Source organism: Somniosus microcephalus, chromosome 3, assembly GCF_052327205.1.
Source record: "Somniosus microcephalus isolate GS21.2 chromosome 3, FLI_Smic_1.0, whole genome shotgun sequence".
Classification (NCBI taxonomy): domain Eukaryota; kingdom Metazoa; phylum Chordata; class Chondrichthyes; order Squaliformes; family Somniosidae; genus Somniosus; species Somniosus microcephalus.
The window spans coordinates 47,169,190-47,187,532 of NC_140989.1; the positions used below are offsets into that span (position 1 = coordinate 47,169,190).

The 18,343-nt window shown below is 46.8% G+C and overlaps 1 protein-coding gene across 1 annotated transcript in view; it reads left to right on the plus strand.

Moving 5' to 3' along the window:
- The window catches only part of LOC147121021 (ALK tyrosine kinase receptor-like), a 970,192-nt gene that overhangs the window by 930,258 nt on the left and 21,591 nt on the right, over positions 1 to 18,343 (plus strand). Inside the window, exon 24 of the mRNA XM_085977636.1 lies at positions 14,054 to 14,151. Coding sequence (XP_085833762.1) covers positions 14,054 to 14,151 — 98 coding nt within the window. The remainder of the gene's footprint in view (positions 1 to 14,053; positions 14,152 to 18,343) is intronic.

The following is an 18,343-nucleotide window of genomic DNA, read 5'->3' on the forward strand; positions in this document are numbered from 1 at the left end:
GGATCCACTGCTGGTGCTTCCTCCGCAGTAGGCAGTGGCAGGCGTGATAGCCCATCAGCATTTCCATGCTGTTTCGTGCCCTTATATTCAATCTCATAGTGGTGCGCCCCTAGAAAAAGGGACCATCTTTGTAGTCGTTGCGCAGTCATCACCGGAACGCCCTTCTTCGGATTAAAAATGGAGACAAGAGGCTGGTGATCAGTCAGCAAGGTGAATTTCTGCCCGTGCAGATAGTGATTGAACTTTTTCACTCCCCACATTAGGCTGAGGGCCTCCCTGTCAATCTGGGCGTAGTTACGTTAGTGATCGTGATGCAAAGGCTATTGGCCTCTCTGAGCCGTCCGAGAATTTGTGCGACAGCACCGCTCCAATGCCGTAGGGTGACGCATCACATGCCAACCGAATTGGTAATGCTGGGTTGTAATGGGCCAATACCTCTTTCGATGTGATTAGTGTTTTGCTCTTCTGGAAAGCTTGTCTACATTCGTCACTCCACTTCCATGGCACCCCAGTTTGCAGTAGGGTGTTCAGTGGGTGTAGTATTGTAGACAAATTTGGCAAGAACTTATGGTAGTAGTTTACCAGCCCGAGGAACGACCTCAGTTGTGACACATTTTCCAGTGCTGGAGCCTTGACTACTGCCTCAATCTTCTCTGGGGACTTATGTAACCCCTCTTTATCGATAACGTGGCCACAATACGAGATCTGTTTTCTAAAAAACTCGCATTTGGGGTGGTTAGCTCGGAGCCCATACTCCTGCAATCTAGTGAGCACCTGCTCCAGGTTGGCAAGGTGATCACTGTCATTTTCGCCCGTGACCAGGATGCCGTCCAAATAACACTGGGTCCCTGGGATCCCTTGCAGGACTTGTTCCATTGCCCTCTGCCAAATAGCCGGAGCTGATGCTACCCCGAATACCAGCCGGTTGTATTGGTAGAGACCTTTATGGGTGTTGATTGTGAGGTATTTTTTTGATGCTTCTTCTACCTCCATTTGCAGATACGCCTGGGCCAGATCAATCTTAGTGAAGCGTTTCCCTCCAGATAGCGAGGCGAAAATAACTTCAATCCGCGGAAGTGGATATTGTACGGTGTGAAGGACCGGGTTTACTGTTACCTTAAAGTCCCCACAGATGCGAACCTTCCTTCCTTGGTTCCCCAGGCGTGCTGCTCAACGACTTTTTCATCACAGGGACGATGGGTGTAGCCCACTCACTCCAGTCTACCTTGGACAGTACACCTGAACGTTCCAGACTCTCCAGCTGTGCTTCGACGGCTGGGCGGATCGCATAAGGTACCGGTCTGGCCTTAAAAAATTTTGGGCTTGCGTTTTCTTCAATTTTAATCATCGCTGTCATGCCTTTTAGTGTTCCGAGTCCTTGCTGGAACACTTCTTTCGCGTCAGTTAGGATCTTTGACAGTCGCCCAGGTGTGATGTCGTCATCCTTTTTGTCAGCCACAGTCAGTGCCTGTATGGAATGCCAATCCAGTTGTATTTTCCGGATCCATTCACGTCCCAGTAATGGTGGTCCTCCATCTTGCAATACATACAGGTCTAGTTTTGGTGTTTCCTTACCGTTATATATAACGGTCACCCTTATTTTTCCTTTGGGGTAGACTTTTTGCCCCGTGTACGTCTTCAAAATAATTTTTGTGTCTCTCAAGGGTATGTGTGAGAATAGCCGCTCATAGTCCTGTCGGTTTATGACTGTTAGGGCTGATCCTGTGTCCAATTCCATCTTTACCTGGACTCCTGCTATCTTGAGAGTGACCCAAATGGTTCAGTGATCCTCCATTGTGATCACATTATGTAGTTTCAGACAACTCAGTTCCCTGCTTTCGGAGTCGTTATCACTCTTTTGTTCGTCTGAACTATTCTCCGTCATCTTATGTACCTTCTTGTACTTTTCTTTGATAGGTTTCTTATTGCTGGTTTTCTTTCCCGACCTGCAGACTCGTGCTATGTGTCCTACTTTTCCACACTGTCTGCACACTTTGTCTTTGAACCAGCAATCATTCTGGTCGTGTGTTGTTCTGCCGCAGCGATAGCACTTCTCTGTTCTGTATGACATTTCGTTTGTGCCATATTCCTGCGGTCTCTGTTGTATCTCTGCAGCACCCCGTGCTGCTGCTTCATATGATACCGCAATGCTGAAAGCCTTTTCCAGCGTAAGGTCCTTTTCAGATAAAAGCCGTTTCTGGGTTCCTTCACTTTGAAGCCCACACTCAAACTTGTCCCTTAAGGTATCTGCCAGGCCCGCTCCAAACTGGCAGTGTTTCGATAGTTTGCGCAGTTCTGTTAAATAATCAGCATTGCTTTCATCCTTATGCTGGTTCCGTTTGTGAAACTTGAATCTTTCTGCTATCAGCAGCGGTGTGGGGTTTAAATGTTCCTTTAGTATCGTTGCTATGTCTTCAAAACTCTTTTCCATTGGCTTCGTTGGGGTTACTAGATTTCGTAATAAACCATACGTCTTTGCACCCATTAAATTTAACAATACCGATGCGTTCTTGTCATCTGACACCTCATTTGCCTTGCAGTACACCTCTATTCGTTCGACATATGTAGTCCAATCTTTGACTTCATTGTCAAATGCGGTGATACTGCCACTCTTCGGCATTTTGTGTGTGGTTTAAAATGGCGTCTCCCAATGGCTTAAAATGGCGTCTCCCGCGCTTTCCTTCCTGCCCCGCTGCTGCCAACGCCGCTCCCAGCAGTTCTCGTGGCAATGGCGGTGCCCTGTAGGTTTCGCGCGCTACTCCTGCGCTGCTGCCAACGCCGCTCTCGGCGGTCCTCGTGGCAATGGCGGTGCCTCGCGGGTTTCTGCGCATCTCTCTCTCCCTCTCTCCGACGCTGCTCAGCCCCTGAATACCAGCTGCGCCCTGTGTGCTCTGTCTTCTCTCTCTCTCCCCCGTCGACGCTGCTCGGCCCTTTGCTGTGCCGCTCGGTCGGGCTCTAGCCTGCCGCTGTCCGGGAAGGGTCTGCGCACTACCTGTTGCCAGCCCGTTTCGCTGGACCACCTCGACTGGAAAGCCAAGCCTGGCTCTCGACAGCCTCCCCCGCAATTCTCGAGTCTCTGCTGGATGACTGGGCGATTGCCCGTGGTCGACGCCCGAGTCTCTGGCCTTGACCTCCAATCCACTGATCTCCAGGAACGAATCCCCAGGAGGTGGTGCAGAGTTGCAGGTAGGTTGGAACTTGCCTCGTCGTCAATGTTGTGTCCGTGTATAATAAGACACGGACTGCGGAGAACGGTACAACAGGTGTTTACTCAACGTGGCTCACAGTGGAACTGAACTGTACAGATTACTACTCAGGGCTATATACAGGTGTGGTCACTGCCGGTACTGCAGTATACATGAGCTGTAAAAGATAGTTCCACACTTAAAGGTATATACATTACAGGAAGCAGAGTGTAATGGTTGATGGGTGTTTTTGTGACTGGAAGGCTGTTTCCAGTGGGGTTCCGCAAGGCTCAGTACTAGGTCCCTTGCTTTTTGTGGTATATATCAACGATCTTGACTTGAATATAGGGGGTATGATTAAGAAGTTTGCAGATGATACTAAAATCGGCTGTGTGGTTGACACTGAAGAAGGAAGCTGTAGACTGCAGGAAGATATCAATAAATTGGTCAGGTGGGCAGAACAGTGGCAAATGGAATTCAATCTGGAGAAGTGTGAGGTAATGTATTTGGGGAAGGCTAACAAGGAAAGGGAATACACATTAAATGGTAGGACACTGAGTAGTGTAGGGGAACAAAGGGACCTTGGAGTGCATGTCCACAGATCCCTGAAGGTAGCAGGCCAAGTAGATAAGGTGGTTAAGAAGGCATACGGAATGCTTGCCTTTATTAGCTGTGGCATAGAATACAAGAGCAGGGGTGTTATGCTTCAACTGTATAAAACACTAGTTGGGCCTCAGCTAGAGTACTGCGTGCAGTTCTGGTCACCACAATACAGGAAAGATGTGATTGCACTGGAGAGGGTACAGGTGAGATTTACAAGGATGTTGCTGGGAGTAGAGAATCTTAGCTATGAGGAAAGACTAGATAGGCTGGGTCTGTTTTCCTTGGAACAGAGGAGGCTGAGGGGCGGCCTCATTGAGGTGTATAAAATTATGAGGGACACAGATAAAGACATTAGCAGAGGGGTCAAAAACCAGGGGGCACAGATTTAAAGTGATTGGGGGAAGGTTTAGAGGGGATTTGAGGGGAAATGTCTTCACCCAGAGGGTTGTGGGGGTCTGGAACTCACTGGCTGAAAGGGTGGTAGAGGCAGGAACCCTAACCACATTTAAAAAGTACTTGGATGTGCACTTGGGATGCTGTAACCTGCAGGGCTACAGACCAAGAGCTGGGAAATGAGATTAGGCTGGATAGCACTTTGTTGGCCGGTGCGGACACGATGAGCTGAAATGGCCTCCTACCGTGCTGTAACTTTCTATGATTCTATGGTCATAAGTACACTTTGGAAGGCATAGGAATAGTTAAAGGTGAAGCAGATGGCAATCTGGGAGTGATGGCACTCAACATGTCAATTGCTGTTGAGCAGCAATAAACGAAGCGAATAATTACGTTGCTAGGTTAATTGAGCATAAATTGAAACTGTACAATGCCCTGGTCAGACCGCACCTTGGCTCTGAAATTCAGTGGGGGTTTTATGGGTCTCCTGCCATAAGTCCATCAGGAGACTGGCAGAACCTCCAGGGAAACAGTGACAATAAGCTAAAAATAGCTGACTTAAGAAAACTACTAGGCACTTGGTCTAAGCGTTAAACAGAGCTTTAATCAACTGTTTTATAACATGGAGGTCTAGTTGTGTCCTTCACTAGTTCCTGTTAAGAATGTCCTGCGCAAGCTGGGCCCATGCCCAAGTATTTATACTCTCCCTGGACAGCGCCACCCGTAGGCCGCTCTGTATTATTTCATAAGTCTTTCTTTCATGAAGGACCGATTCATGTCAATTGCCATTTACGTCATTTCCCTGCTGTGGTGTATGTACCTTTAAGAGGAACTATGTTTTTGAGGCCCCTGTATGCTGTAGTACCAGTAGTGACCACTCGGGTATATAAGCCTGTGTAGCGTCTTGTGTAGTTAGTTCACCTCCAGACTTTGTTCAGTAAATACTTGTTAAATCAACTCCTGCATTCCGTGTCTCCATTAACACACGGATCTAACAGTGGCGACGAGGTAGAAACGAACTTACCTGCAATTCGGCAGCACCTCAAGGGGATCGATTCCTCAGACGAAGGTCGAAGCCAGAAGCAAGAAAAAAAAACTGTGGTTTCACCAGCTAAACAGGCTGGTGGCAGGTAGTGCACTGATCCTTCCTGGGCTGCGGCGGGCTAGAGCTCGATCGGGTGGCTCTGCAACGGGGCCGGGCAGCGAGTCAGGAAGCAGAAGCAAAGAGAGAGAGAGGGTGGAGCACTCAGGGCGCGGCCGGTGCTGCAAAGCAGGTTGGCGTTCGGACTGAGCAGAGGGAGGGGAAAGTCCCAGAGGGTCCGCTCCACGACGGGAACGGTTCTCCAAGTAACAGAGAAACTATTGAAGCGACATATTTAAAAAAATATATAGAAATACCGCGAAAAGCTGCAGGTCGCAACGGGAACTGCGGAGAACAGCGTTGGCAGCAGCGGGAAAGCGCGGGAGGCACCATCTTAACTCGGCGGGGAAGAAAGAAAAGTGCGGGAGGCGCCATTTTGATCCATCGGGGACGGAGGAAAAGCGCGGAAGCGCCATTTTAGATTTTCAAGATGCCGAAGACTGGCAATATTACTGCTTTCGATAGTGATATAGAAGATTGGACCACATATGTGGAAAGAGTGGAGGTATATTGCAAGGCGAATGAAGTAGCGGATGATAAAAAGGCATCGGTACTTCTAAATCTGATGGGCGCAAGGACATACGGGCTGTTACGAAACTTGATCACTCCAGCCAAACCGATGGACAAGAATTTTAAGGAGATTGTTGCTATCTTACAGGAGCACTTAAACCCAACACCACTGCTGATAGCGGAACGATTCAAATTCTTCAGGAGGATTCAGCACAAGAATGAAAGTAACGCTGATTACCTCACCGAATTACGAAAGCTGTCAAACCACTGCCAATTCGGGGCAGGACTGGCAGATTCTCTACGAGACAAATTCGTCTGCGGTCTCCTAAGCGAAGGAACACAGAAAAGACTACTTTCTGAGAAAGATTTGACACTGGACAAGGCTTTCAGTGTGGCTGTATCATACGAAGCAGCAGCAAGAGGAGCTGCAGAGATACAGCAAAAGCCACAGGACTTCGGCACCCATGAAATGACACGGGGTTTCGAGAGATGTTATCGCTGCGGCAGATCCACCCATGACCAGAAGGACTGCTGGTTCAAGGACAAAGCATGCAGGCAATGCGGAAAGATGGGACACATTGCATGTGTATGCAGATCTGGAAAGAAATCCGCTGACAGTAAAAAGGTCAATAAGGAAAAGTACAGAAAGGTACAAATGATGACGGACAGTAGCTCCGAAGACCAGAAGAGCGATAGCGACTCCGGAAACAAGAGACTAAGCTGTCTCAAATTACATAATGCAATTGCCAGAGAAGATTACCAGACCATTTGGGTTACCCTCACGATAGCGGGGTCCCCAGTCAAAATGGAGCTAGATACAGGATAAGCTCTGACCGTCATAAGTCGACGGGATTACGAGCGGCTATTTCCGCATATATCTTTGAAAGACACATCCATTATCTTGAAGACATATACGGGGCAGAAAGTATACCCCAGAGGGAAAATAAGGGTGCCTGTTGTATACAATGGCAAGGAAATACAGAAGTTGTATTTATATGTTCTGCAAGATGGTGGTCCACCGTTGTTGGGACGTGAATGGATCAGAAAGATACGTTTAGACTGGCACTCCATTCAGGCACTGACGGTGACCAGTAAGAAAAAAAATGATGATGACGTCATACCTGGACGATTAAAAGAAATCTTGGCTAACGCCAAAGAAGTGTTTCAACAGGAACTAGGAACCCTGAAAGGCGCCACCGCCTCAATAAAAGTGGAAGATGCGGCAATTCCCAAGTTTTTTAAGGCAAGGCCGGTGCCATACGCAATTCGTCTAGCCGTCGAGGCAGAGCTGGAGAATTTGGAAAAAGCAGGCGTGTTATCCAAGGTAGATTGGAGCGACTGGGCAACACCCATCGTCCCGGTCATGAAGAAAACGTTGAATAATGATAAATCTGAAGAACAGAGAAAAGTTTGCATCTGTGGGGACTTCAACGTGACTGTAAACCCGGTTCTTCACACGGTACAGTATCCTCTTCCGAGGATAGAAGATATTTTCGCCTCACTATCCGGAGGGAAACGTTTCACCAAAATTGACTTAGCACAGGCATATCTACAGATGGAGGTTGAGGAGGCCTCTAAAAAGTATCTCACGATAAACACACACAAAGGCCTGTACCAGTACAATCGACTGGTTTTCGGAGTGGCATCAGCTCCGGCTATCTGGCAAAGAGCTATGGAGCAAGTCCTGCAAGGGATTCCGGGGACTCAATGCTACCTAGATGACATCCTTGTAACAGGAGAAAACGACAACGAGCACCTTGCCAACTTGGAGCAGGTGCTCACGAGGCTGAGAGAACGGGGCCTACGAGCAAATCGCGCCAAGTGCGAATTTTTCCAGAAACAAATATCATATTGTGGCCATGTCATTAACGAAGAAGGGTTGCATAAGTCACCTGAAAAAATTGAAGCGGTCGTAAAGGCCCCAGCGCCTGAAAATGTCTCACAATTAAGGTCGTTCCTGGGATTAGTAAATTACTATCATAAATTTTTACCAAACTTGTCGATGGTTCTGCACCCTCTTAACGCACTGCTACAAACGGGAGTAGTTTGGAAATGGAGCGAAGACTGTAAATGTGCCTTCCATAAATGCAAAGGCTTGATCACGTCCAGGGAAGTGTTGGCTCATTACAACCCATCACTGCCAATCAGACTGGCGTGCGATGCATCCCCTTACAGTGTGGGAGCGGTATTATCGCATAGATTCCCTGATGGCTCGGAGCGGCCGATAGCTTTTGCGTCATGCTCATTGAACTCAGCTGAGCGTAACTATGCCCAGATCGACAGGGAGGCACTCAGCCTGGTGTGGGGGGTGAAGAAATTCAACCATTACCTACACGGGCAAAAATTTACCTTGTTGACTGACCATCAACCCCTCATCTCCATATTCAACCCTAAAAAGGGCGTTCCCATTATGACAGCGCAAAGGCTACAGAGGTGGTCCCTTTTCCTAGGGGCACACCAATATGACATAGAATACAAAGGAACAAAACAGCATGGGAATGCTGACGGGTTATCGCGCCTACCGTTGCCAACGGTGGAAGAGGCGCCTACAGTGGACCCAGTGGAGATGTTCCACTCGACCATAGTGGAATGTCTACCGGTGACAAATTCTACCATTGAAAAGGAAACGCGAAATGACCCGACTCTCTCACGAGTCTACGATTTAACGGTGAAGGGATGGCCAGCACATGGCGAACCACTGTTGCCAGCATTCTCGCAAAGAAGAGAACAGCTGTCAGTGTGCCGAGGAACCTTGATGTGTGGATCCAGAGTGGTGATTCCACCCAAACTCAAGGATAGAGTGCTAAAGGAGCTTCACGAGGGGCATCTGGGTGGAGTGAAAATAAAGAACTTAGCCAGAGCGTTTGTGTGGTGGCCAGGTATCGATGGAGACATCGAAGAAATGACCAAGAGCTGTTAAGATGCCAGAAGGTCCAAAACGCCCCACCACAAGCCCCTCTACATCCATGGGAGTGGCCCTCATCTCCATGGCAAAGGGTACATATCGACTTTGCTGGTCCATTTATAGACTCAATGTTCTTAATCGCGGTGGATGCACACTCCAAGTGGCCGGAGGTAATAAAGATGTCCTCCACCACCACGGAAAAAACCATCACAGTATTAAGGACCATATTCGCCAGGAATGGGCTGCCTGAACAGATCTGTTCTGATAATGGACCGCAATTTGTATCCGAAGAATTCAGGAAGTTCTTAAAAAACAATGGGGTTAAGCACTACACGTCCGCCCCATACCATCCCGCCACCAATGGATTGGCTGAAAGGTTTGTCCAGACCTTCAAGAAGGCCATAAAGGCCATGGGTAATGAAGACATAAATCTACAACATAAGGTAGATAACTTCTTGTTTGCATACAGGAAGGCAACACATGTGGTTACAAACCAAACCCCGCCATGATGTTTTTCAATAGAAGCCTAAGATGCCGGCTGGGTTTGGTCAAGCCAAACGTCAGAAGGGACGTAGAGAACTGGCAATTTCAAAGCATGAATGAAAAGCCAACTAGAACCTTCCAGATAGGTCAACCAGTTTTGGCCCGGGACTACCGTACCGAGAAATGGCAGCCTGGAACTATTTGCACACGACTAGGACCGCTGATGTATACCGTGGACAGTGGAGTAAGCATAATAAGGCGCCATGCTGACCAGATCATAGAGTCATCCGAAAAGGGACAACCTACACCACAACTCTATACGCATAGTGATGAAGCAGAGATACCCATAGTATCTACCTCTGATCCGGTGATACTGGAACCAGATGAACCCGACACTGGCATTGAAGCCGAATCAACCTTGCCAAAAGAACCTACTACACCACCGAGGCGTTATCCGGACCAAGTCAGGAAGCCTCCAGAGAGACTGAATTTGTAATTGATTAACTTCAGCAAATGTGTATATTATTGTTCTTGTAAAAATGTTATTTAATGATTACTTAAAATGTTATGTACTATTTATCTAAAAGGGGAGGAATTGTGGTGTATGTACCTTTAAGAGGAACTATGTTTTTGAGGCCCCTGTATGCTGTAGTACCAGTAGTGACCACTCGGGTATATAAGCCTGTGTAGTGACTTGTGTAGTTAGTTCACCTCCAGACTTTGTTCAGTAAACACTTGTTAAATCAACTCCTGCATTCCGTGTCTCCATTAACACACGGATCTAACACCTGCGGTTCCACCAAAGTTATGGTGAGGTCTGGAAGAATCCCCACGGAATTTCAGGTCCCTTGCGCCCAACTTTGGTGACCAAGGCATAAGGGAAATCCACCCTAATGATGATGACCCCTAATATCAAAGGATTGAGTTAAGTGGCAAGACTGGAGCATGATCACTTGGGCAAGGAATCAGAAAACTGCGACCAGCCGTGGAACCAAGCCTCAGCGAGAGTCACCTTCAAGAAAATGAGAAAAAAAGTAAAGATGGATTAATTATGTCGCAAAAAAATTGCAATTCTAAGTATGTCCTCTTTGCTATTCAAAATGTAGTTGCTTGAGAAAAATGTCCACTAATGTCACTAAAGATTATGAAGGTGAATTTTCACAGAGGTTCTCCCACTCATCCCCTGTAACTTTGGCAAATCAGGTGCAGACACCCCACAAAAACGGCATTTATACTTTTTACGAGGTTTAGCAGCTCCTCCGCGGAGGTCACGGCAAATGAGCAGGAGAACCTCCATGGAAATATTTTCCTCTTGGAGCAATGAGAAGTAAATATGTAAGTCATTGGCTGTGAAGCGCTTTGGGATGTCCTAGGTGCTATAGAAATGCAAGTTCTTTTCCTTTTTTAGAAGAGACGTGAAAAATAATTAGAAAGCACTAATGGATTTTTTCTGTACTTACCACAGCTCAAACGTATCAGCAAAATAAAATGTTCTTGTTAAGGACGTTTTTTGGCCTTGATAAAGGCTAATCTGCTTGAGATCTGCTTGGGCTAACAAAGGTAGTTTCATAGGCCTGGCAGCACCTGGAAAAGAGGGAAAAAAACAGATAAGTTCTTCAGATGTAGAGCCTTTGGCTTAGATTTCTGGTTACTAGTGTGGTTTAGTCCCAAATGGCTAATGATGAGTTTTAGACAGACTCAAATTGAAATGTGCTGTTTGCACCTGATTTTCTGAAATTAGATTTGGACAGGTGCAGTGTGCACACCAGACATGGGAATGAAAGTCTGCATGTAAGTGAAATTTAACGGGAAGGGATAATTAAACTGGGTGTACAAATAGCAGGGCAAAATTCCAAAAGCCTTTGAAAAAGCTCAAATTGTGCATGCACAAGTCCATATGCAAGTGCGGCAGCTCAGCACATGACTCATTGTTTGATTGTTAGTGAAATGAATGAGAAACCGCAAAAGGTGGCCCTCTGTGCTACATCACTGCACCATCTCAAAATGTCAGCATTGCAGCACATCTGAAAGAAGGTAGGGTTAGATTTCAAGCCTCTGACTCTGTCCTGTTGGTATCCCTCCCTCCCTTCACCCCACTATTGGTTGCTGTGCCTTCAACCAGCTAGGCCCCACAGTCTGGAATTCCCTTCCTAAACTCCTCTGGCTTTCCACCTCCTAGTCTTCCTTTAAGACAGCCTTTAAAATCCATCTGTTTGACCAAACTTTTGGACACCCCACCTAATATCTCCTTCTTTGGCTGACTACCTTTTTTTGATTACACCACTTTGAAGTTCTTTGGAACATTTTCTACATTAAAGGGGCTATATAAATGCAAGTCCCTGATGATGCTAATGATGTGCTGGCCTTATGCTGCCTAGTAGCTCAGTGTCCTTGCAGCATATGGCACAATGCTGTATTTGGCTTTCTTATGACCTGAATCATCTTGTGACCATTGCCAGCTAGGTGTGCCAGGACCTGCAGATATAGTTGATGGCATCTTGGCAGGTGCAGCCAGTCAGCGTTTACTGGATGTTGATCACTCTAGCATTCCTTCTTTCATGAAGTAACATTGAAAGCACAACATACTGTGAATTGGTTGTTTATTGGAAAGCACCCAATTTTATGATTAATCGGGCATTCACATCTGTTTTCATGACAGCTGTTCCAACTTCCTTTGGGAAGAGGAACCACCCCATGTATTAATAGTCTACCAATGCAAAATGTGTTAAGATCTATCTGCAGATGCAGGTGCACACAGAGAACCTCTTGCACAGCCTGATCTGCCTGGCACTCCTTTGTTCGTCTTCCACTTCCTCCCCGGAGAGGAAGATTCCCATTGGAAAACCCATTGGTACCAGTAATAGTGCTGGAGGGGAGGGGGATGATATATAATTTACAACAATTGACACAAAGGCTCCCAACAGTTAGTGAGAAAAAAGAAAATAGTTGAAATAGCCCTCCCATAAAATTATTGTATTTTCATGACTTTCCATATACTCATAATTGCCTAGAAGCCATGGATGCCCAAGAGGGCTTGATTAACATCTGATGTTCTGCAAGCTAGAACATTGAGAAGTGGCATGCAGGATGTCCTCTCCCCCTGTTAGAGTTTTTTTGAGGTTGTAACTAGCAGAATAGATGAGGGGGAACCAGTAGATGTGGTGTATTTGGATTTTCAGAAGGCTTTTGATAAGGTGCCACACAAGAGGTTATTAAACAAAATTAGGGCTCATGGGATTGGGGGTAATATACTAGCATGGATTGAGGATTGGTTAACGGACAGAAAGCAGAGAGTAGGAATAAACAGGTCATTTTCGGGTTGGCAGGCTGTAACCAGTGGGGTACCCCAAGGATCAGTGCTTGGGCCTCAGCTGTTCACAATCTATATCAATGATTTGGATGAGGGGACCAAGTGTAATATATCCAAGTTTGCTAATGATACAAAGCTAGGTGGGAATGTAAGTTGTGAGGAGGATGCAAAGAGGCTTCAAGGGGATATAAACAGGCTAAGTGAGTGGGCAAGAACATGGCACATGGAATGAAATGTGAAGTTATCCACTTTGCGGTAAGAAAAATAGAAAAGCAGAGTATTTTTTAAATGGTGAGAGATTGGGAAATGTTGGTGTTCAGAGGGACCTGGGTGTCCTTGTACACAAATCACTGAAAGTTAACATGTAGGTACAGCAAGCAAAATGGTATGTTGGCCTTTACTACAAGAGGATTTGAGTACAAGAGTAAAGACGTCTTATTGCAATTATATAGGGCCCTGGTGAGACCACACCTGGAGTATTGTGTACAGTTTTGGTCTCCTTACCTAAGGAAGGATATACTTGCCATAGAGAGAGTGCAAGAAAGGTTCACCAGACTGATTCCTGGGATGGGGGGATTGTCCTTTGAGGAGAGATTGAGTAGACTAGGCCTATATTCACTGGAGTTTAGAAGAATGAAAGGTGATCTCATTGAAACATACAAAATTCTTACAGGGTTTGATAGGGTAGATGCAGGGAAGATGTTTCCCCTGGCTGGGGAGTCTAGAACCGGGGGTCACAGTCTCAGAATAAAGGGTCGGCCATTTAGGACTGAGATGAGGAGAGATTTCTTCACACAGAGGGTGGTGAATCTTTGGAATTCTCTACCCCGGAGGGCTGTGGAGGCTCAGTCGTTGAATGAAGCACCTGTTTGATTTGGGCAAGCGCTTCAGAAGCTGCTCGTCCCCAACCCCAGGAAACTACAGCTCAGCTTAAAGCGAGGGGAGTTCCGGTGGAACATGTTCCACTCCCAACATTGTCTGATTTACCCTATGTGGAACAGGAAAGGAAAAATCCAGGGTTTTATTAGACACCGAGGGGGAGAAATTCGGTATCGCCCCGTTTGGGGCGCAAATATCGGCCGGGCACAAAGTTTAGCGCCTGGCGCTAATTGTCACCTCCGACTGCAAACTTGGCTTCTATCACCCCTGGAGGAGATTGGAGCGCTAAATCAGAACACTATAAATGTTTATTGGATATATTGGGACCAAGAATCTCGGCCCTTCTGGCACAATCCCATCATAATTCTGGCGGGAGCGACTTGGAAGGGCTGGAAATTAGACTGGTCCTGGGATATTGCGGGTCCTGGCCTTGCACTAGGATTTCCACAGGCTTTGTAAGGGGCAGCGCCTCCATCCATATCTTGCAAGGCCAGCTGCATAAGAGAGGGCTGGGCTGGGAACAAGAAAATAAGTGTAATTTATTTGACCCCCCTGTTTTTAGCTAAGTGTCTCATCAGCAACAGGATCCCTGACTTTCACATTTCTTAGTTACTACTGTTCATTAATATCTTGTGATATTGCAGGGGCAACCGTCAACTCTCATCATGCTAGACTTACTGAATGTGGCTCGTGACATTGCTCGGGGTTGCCAGTACCTGGAGGAGAATCACTTCATCCATCGGTAAGTGGCCACAAGCTTGGCAAGCAGCATGTTTTTAATAATCTTTATTGTGGGACTTGGTGCTGTTGCATTTATGTTTGTAATCCAAACAAGTGTTATTTACTGGTATGCTGCTTTACAAGAAATAAAAAGGAGTTAGTATACTCCACTTTCACCTCTTTACTGAAATAAAATCAACCGAGGACCCTTGGGATGAAAATCTCCTCTTTAATGGATGTTGCTGTGCTGTCTCGCTTTATTTCAGTGGTGTGTTTCTTTTTGAAATGATTTGGCCATCACTGTAATAACCTACTAAAGTCAGTTGTAGCAAACAAGGATTACTGGTAGGTCAATTTTTAATTGACGGCAGTTACCTCAAATTTGACAAGGAAGTTGCTTTATAAAGTAAAAGTCTAGCTTCTGGATAAGACTTGTCAAACCTCCAACGGCCATTGCTGGATTGTTACCAGTGGTGAACATCAACCGGTCAGGGAACCCCAAATTGCTGCTTGAAAGTTCGTGGTGCAGGTAAACAACCTGAAATCAGACCTCCTGTTTTTGATCTAAAATCAAAGCAGACAGTCACACAGCCTTATGTTTTATTGTTTGAGCAATGTAATAACTGACAGCATAAAACTAATAATAGAGATCCAGGCATCTTTCGCACGTGGGGAATCAGCAGGTAGATTGCAGTTCTAATCATTTATTCCGGAGTAGCTGACTCTGCAGTTAGTTACATAAACCTGCACTTCACATACATTTCTTCACAAAAGGTTTATTCCGTTTTAAGTGCACTAGGTAATTTTTGAAACGAATTTATGTTTGCAATCCAAACAAGCGCTATTTTAATACTTTGAAATTCCTATGCATGCATCCCCCTTATATGGATGAGAACATGTAGCTGCCATTGGAATGTGGCTTCCTCAGTCATGCTACATTTTTTCTGTTTGTAATTTCTGTCCCTTTGATGAGAGAAAGCAAAAAAATATACTTTCAGATCTGAGGTTGACAGGTTGTAAAGACAGAAAGAGAAATACATAAAGATCCAATAACGCAGACCATCTCATACAGTAAACATTCATCACATTAAATTATAAATTTTACATGGGATTGTCTGTATTACAGTACTTACTAATGTGCCCCCAATGGTGCTTCTCTTCCTGAGTGAGTCCACAGTGTTGCTTCACTCACCAGGTGAATTCTGATTCTACTCCTCTTACGAGCGATTCCCCAAAGGTGCTCCTTTCCCTGCATTAGTTTCTAATACTACACTTTTTCCACCAGTTAGTCACTCGTGCTGCTCCTCTCCCCAGGAGCATCCCCAGTGCTGCTCCTCTCCCCAGGAGCATCCCCAGTGCTGCTCCTCTCCCCAGGAGCATCCCCAGTGCTGCTCCTCTCCCCAGGAGCATCCCCAGTGCTGCTCCTCTCCCCAGGTGCACCCCCAGTGCTGCTCCTCTCCCCAGGAGCATCCCCAGTGCGGCTCCTCTCCCCAGGAGCATCCCCACTGCTGCTCCTCTCCCCAGGAGCATCCCCACTGCTGCTCCTCTCCCCAGGAGCATCCCCAGTGCTGCTCCTCTCCCCAGGAGCATCCCCAGTGCTGCTCCTCTCCCCAGGAGCATCCCCAGTGCTGCTCCTCTCCCCAGGTGCATGCCCAGTTCTGCTCCTCTCCTCAGGAGCATCCCCAGTGCTGCCCCTCTCCCCAGGTGCACCCCCAGTGCTGCTCCTCTTCCTAGGAGCATCCCCAGTGCTGCTCCTCTCCCCAGGAGCATCCCCAGTGCTGCTCCTCTCCTCAGGAGCATCCCCAGTGCTGCTCCTCTCCCCAGGTGCATCCCCAGTGCTGCTCCTCTCCCCAGGTGCATCCCCAGTGCTGCTCCTCTCCCCAGGTGCATCCCCAGTGCTGCTCCTCTCCCCAGGTGCATCCCCAGTGCTGCTCCTCTCCCCAGGAGCATCCCCAGTGCTGCTCCTCTCCCCAGGTGCATCCCCAGTGCTGCTCCTCTCCCCAGGTGCATCCCCAGTGCTGCTCCTCTCCCCAGGAGCATCCCCAGTGCTGCTCCTCTCCCCAGGTGCACCCCCAGTGCTGCTCCTCTTCCTAGGAGCATCCCCAGTGCTGCTCCTCTCCCCAGGATCATCCCCAGTGCTGCTCCTCTCCCCAGGTGCACCCCCAGTGCTGCTCCTCTCCTCAAAGGAGCACCTGTGCAGATTCTCTTCCCAACTGAGTTCCAGTGCTCTTTGCAGGTTAGTCTTTGATGCTGCTCCCCTCACCAAATGACTCCCTCTTTCTGCTCCTTTCACTGAGTCAGTCCTCCATGTTATTCTTTTCCTCGAGTGAGTCTCTAGAATTGCTCCTCTCCCTGAGTCAGTCCTTGATGCTGCTCCTCTCTCCAGGTGAGTTCCTGATGCTGCTTTTCTCCCTGAGTCAGTCCCTGATGCAGTCCTTAATACATCTTCTACCCTTGAATCCCCACAATGTTTCAAACTATGCAAAAGACAGATGAAATATGACTCAGGTGCCTCAGTTAAATGTCTCATCCAAGTTATGGCAGTTCCAACAATACATCCTTGGAGTGTTAGCTGAAATCCTGGGCTGGAGCTTGAAATGTTGACTCAGGTGAGAACTACCAACTGAGCCATGCTGAAAGAGCTTGGCAAGATCCCAAGTCAGCTGTTACAGCACACGTTTTCATTGCAATAGCTGATTTGCTAGCCAAGGTGAAAGTATGCAAATGTTTAATCACAGTGCAGACATCTGCCTACATCAGTATACTGATATTTTAAGGATTACATCCCAAACCAATTGTTCTTGAGTTTGGCCTCACTCTATTAATACAAAGCATGTTCTCCAGGCAGTTTTCAATGTTTTGAATACACAATACGAACCACAGTTTCCTGTGCAGCATAAAGAGCGGTGAAAGATGAGTTATTCACAGGACTGTAAATGCCGAGAAGTGTCCAGATAAGTCATAGAAACATAGAAGATAGGAGCAGGAGTAGGCCATTCGGCCCCTCAAGCCTGCTCCGCCATTCAATGCGATCATGGCTGATCATCCAAATTCAGTACCCGGTCCTTGCTTTCTCCCCATACCCCTTGATCCCTTTAGCCTTAAGAAATATATCCAACTCCTTCTTGAATATATTTAATGAATTGGCCTCTACTGCCTTCTGTGGTAGAGAATTCCACAGGTTCACCACTCTCTGGGTGAAGAAATTTCTCCTCATTTCTGTCCTAAAATGCCTACCCCTTATCCTTAGACTGTGACCCCTGGTTCTGGATTCCCCGACCATCGGGAACATCCTCCCTGCATCTAGTCTGTCCAGTCCTGCCAGAATTTTATAAGTTTCAATGAGATCCCCTCTCATTCTTCTAAACTCCAGCGAGTACAAGCCCAATCGACCCAATCTCTCCTCATACGTCATTCCTGCCATCCCAGGTATCAGCCTGGTGAATCTTCGCTGAACTCCTTCCATGGCAAGAATATCCTTCCTCAGTCGTGTACAATTAGCCAATACTCTGTACTGATATCCATTTGAAGAGCAAAGGGAAGACAAGACCAAAGGTCAGCTCCGTCAATCTTAGTTTTATAATGTTATACCCAGTCAGACCACAATAGGCCAGACAGAGCACACTCTTGGCCTCATTTATACTTTTGGAAACATTCTGCATTTACTCCACTCTGCCAGCTTTTACTCAGATATGCTTGAGCAATCTGTAGCAGAATTACTTTTATGTTCACCTACAAATAGGAACTCCAAGATTTAAACCCTCTCCCTCACCCTCAGCCTTTTGTTAGTGATGACTAATAAATAATCCAACATTGTTACTTTGTATCAGCAGCTCCCGGTATATATAAGGTTTAAATTTATATTTTCACTCTTGTGATGACGTTATAATGAAGGCACTGACTGCTTTATTATTAAATGTGCAGATCAGAAAGTCTCATGTTTAATCTCTGATCTATACTGAGTTATGGGGAGGAATTTTAATCTAAAAAAACAGGTGGGTTGGGGGTGCGTGAGAAGTTAAAGTGTTAAAAATCTGAATCCTGACCAGAATCCATCCCCAACCCGCCCACTTCAGGTTTTAACGGAGGCGAGACGGGACGGGGGGGCGGGCAGCCAATCTGCTGCCAGGAGGCGGGTGTCCATTTCAATATTATAATGAGGCTGGAAGCCTCTACTTTACCTTCCATTTTGAATTTAACTTTAGCTGGTCGGG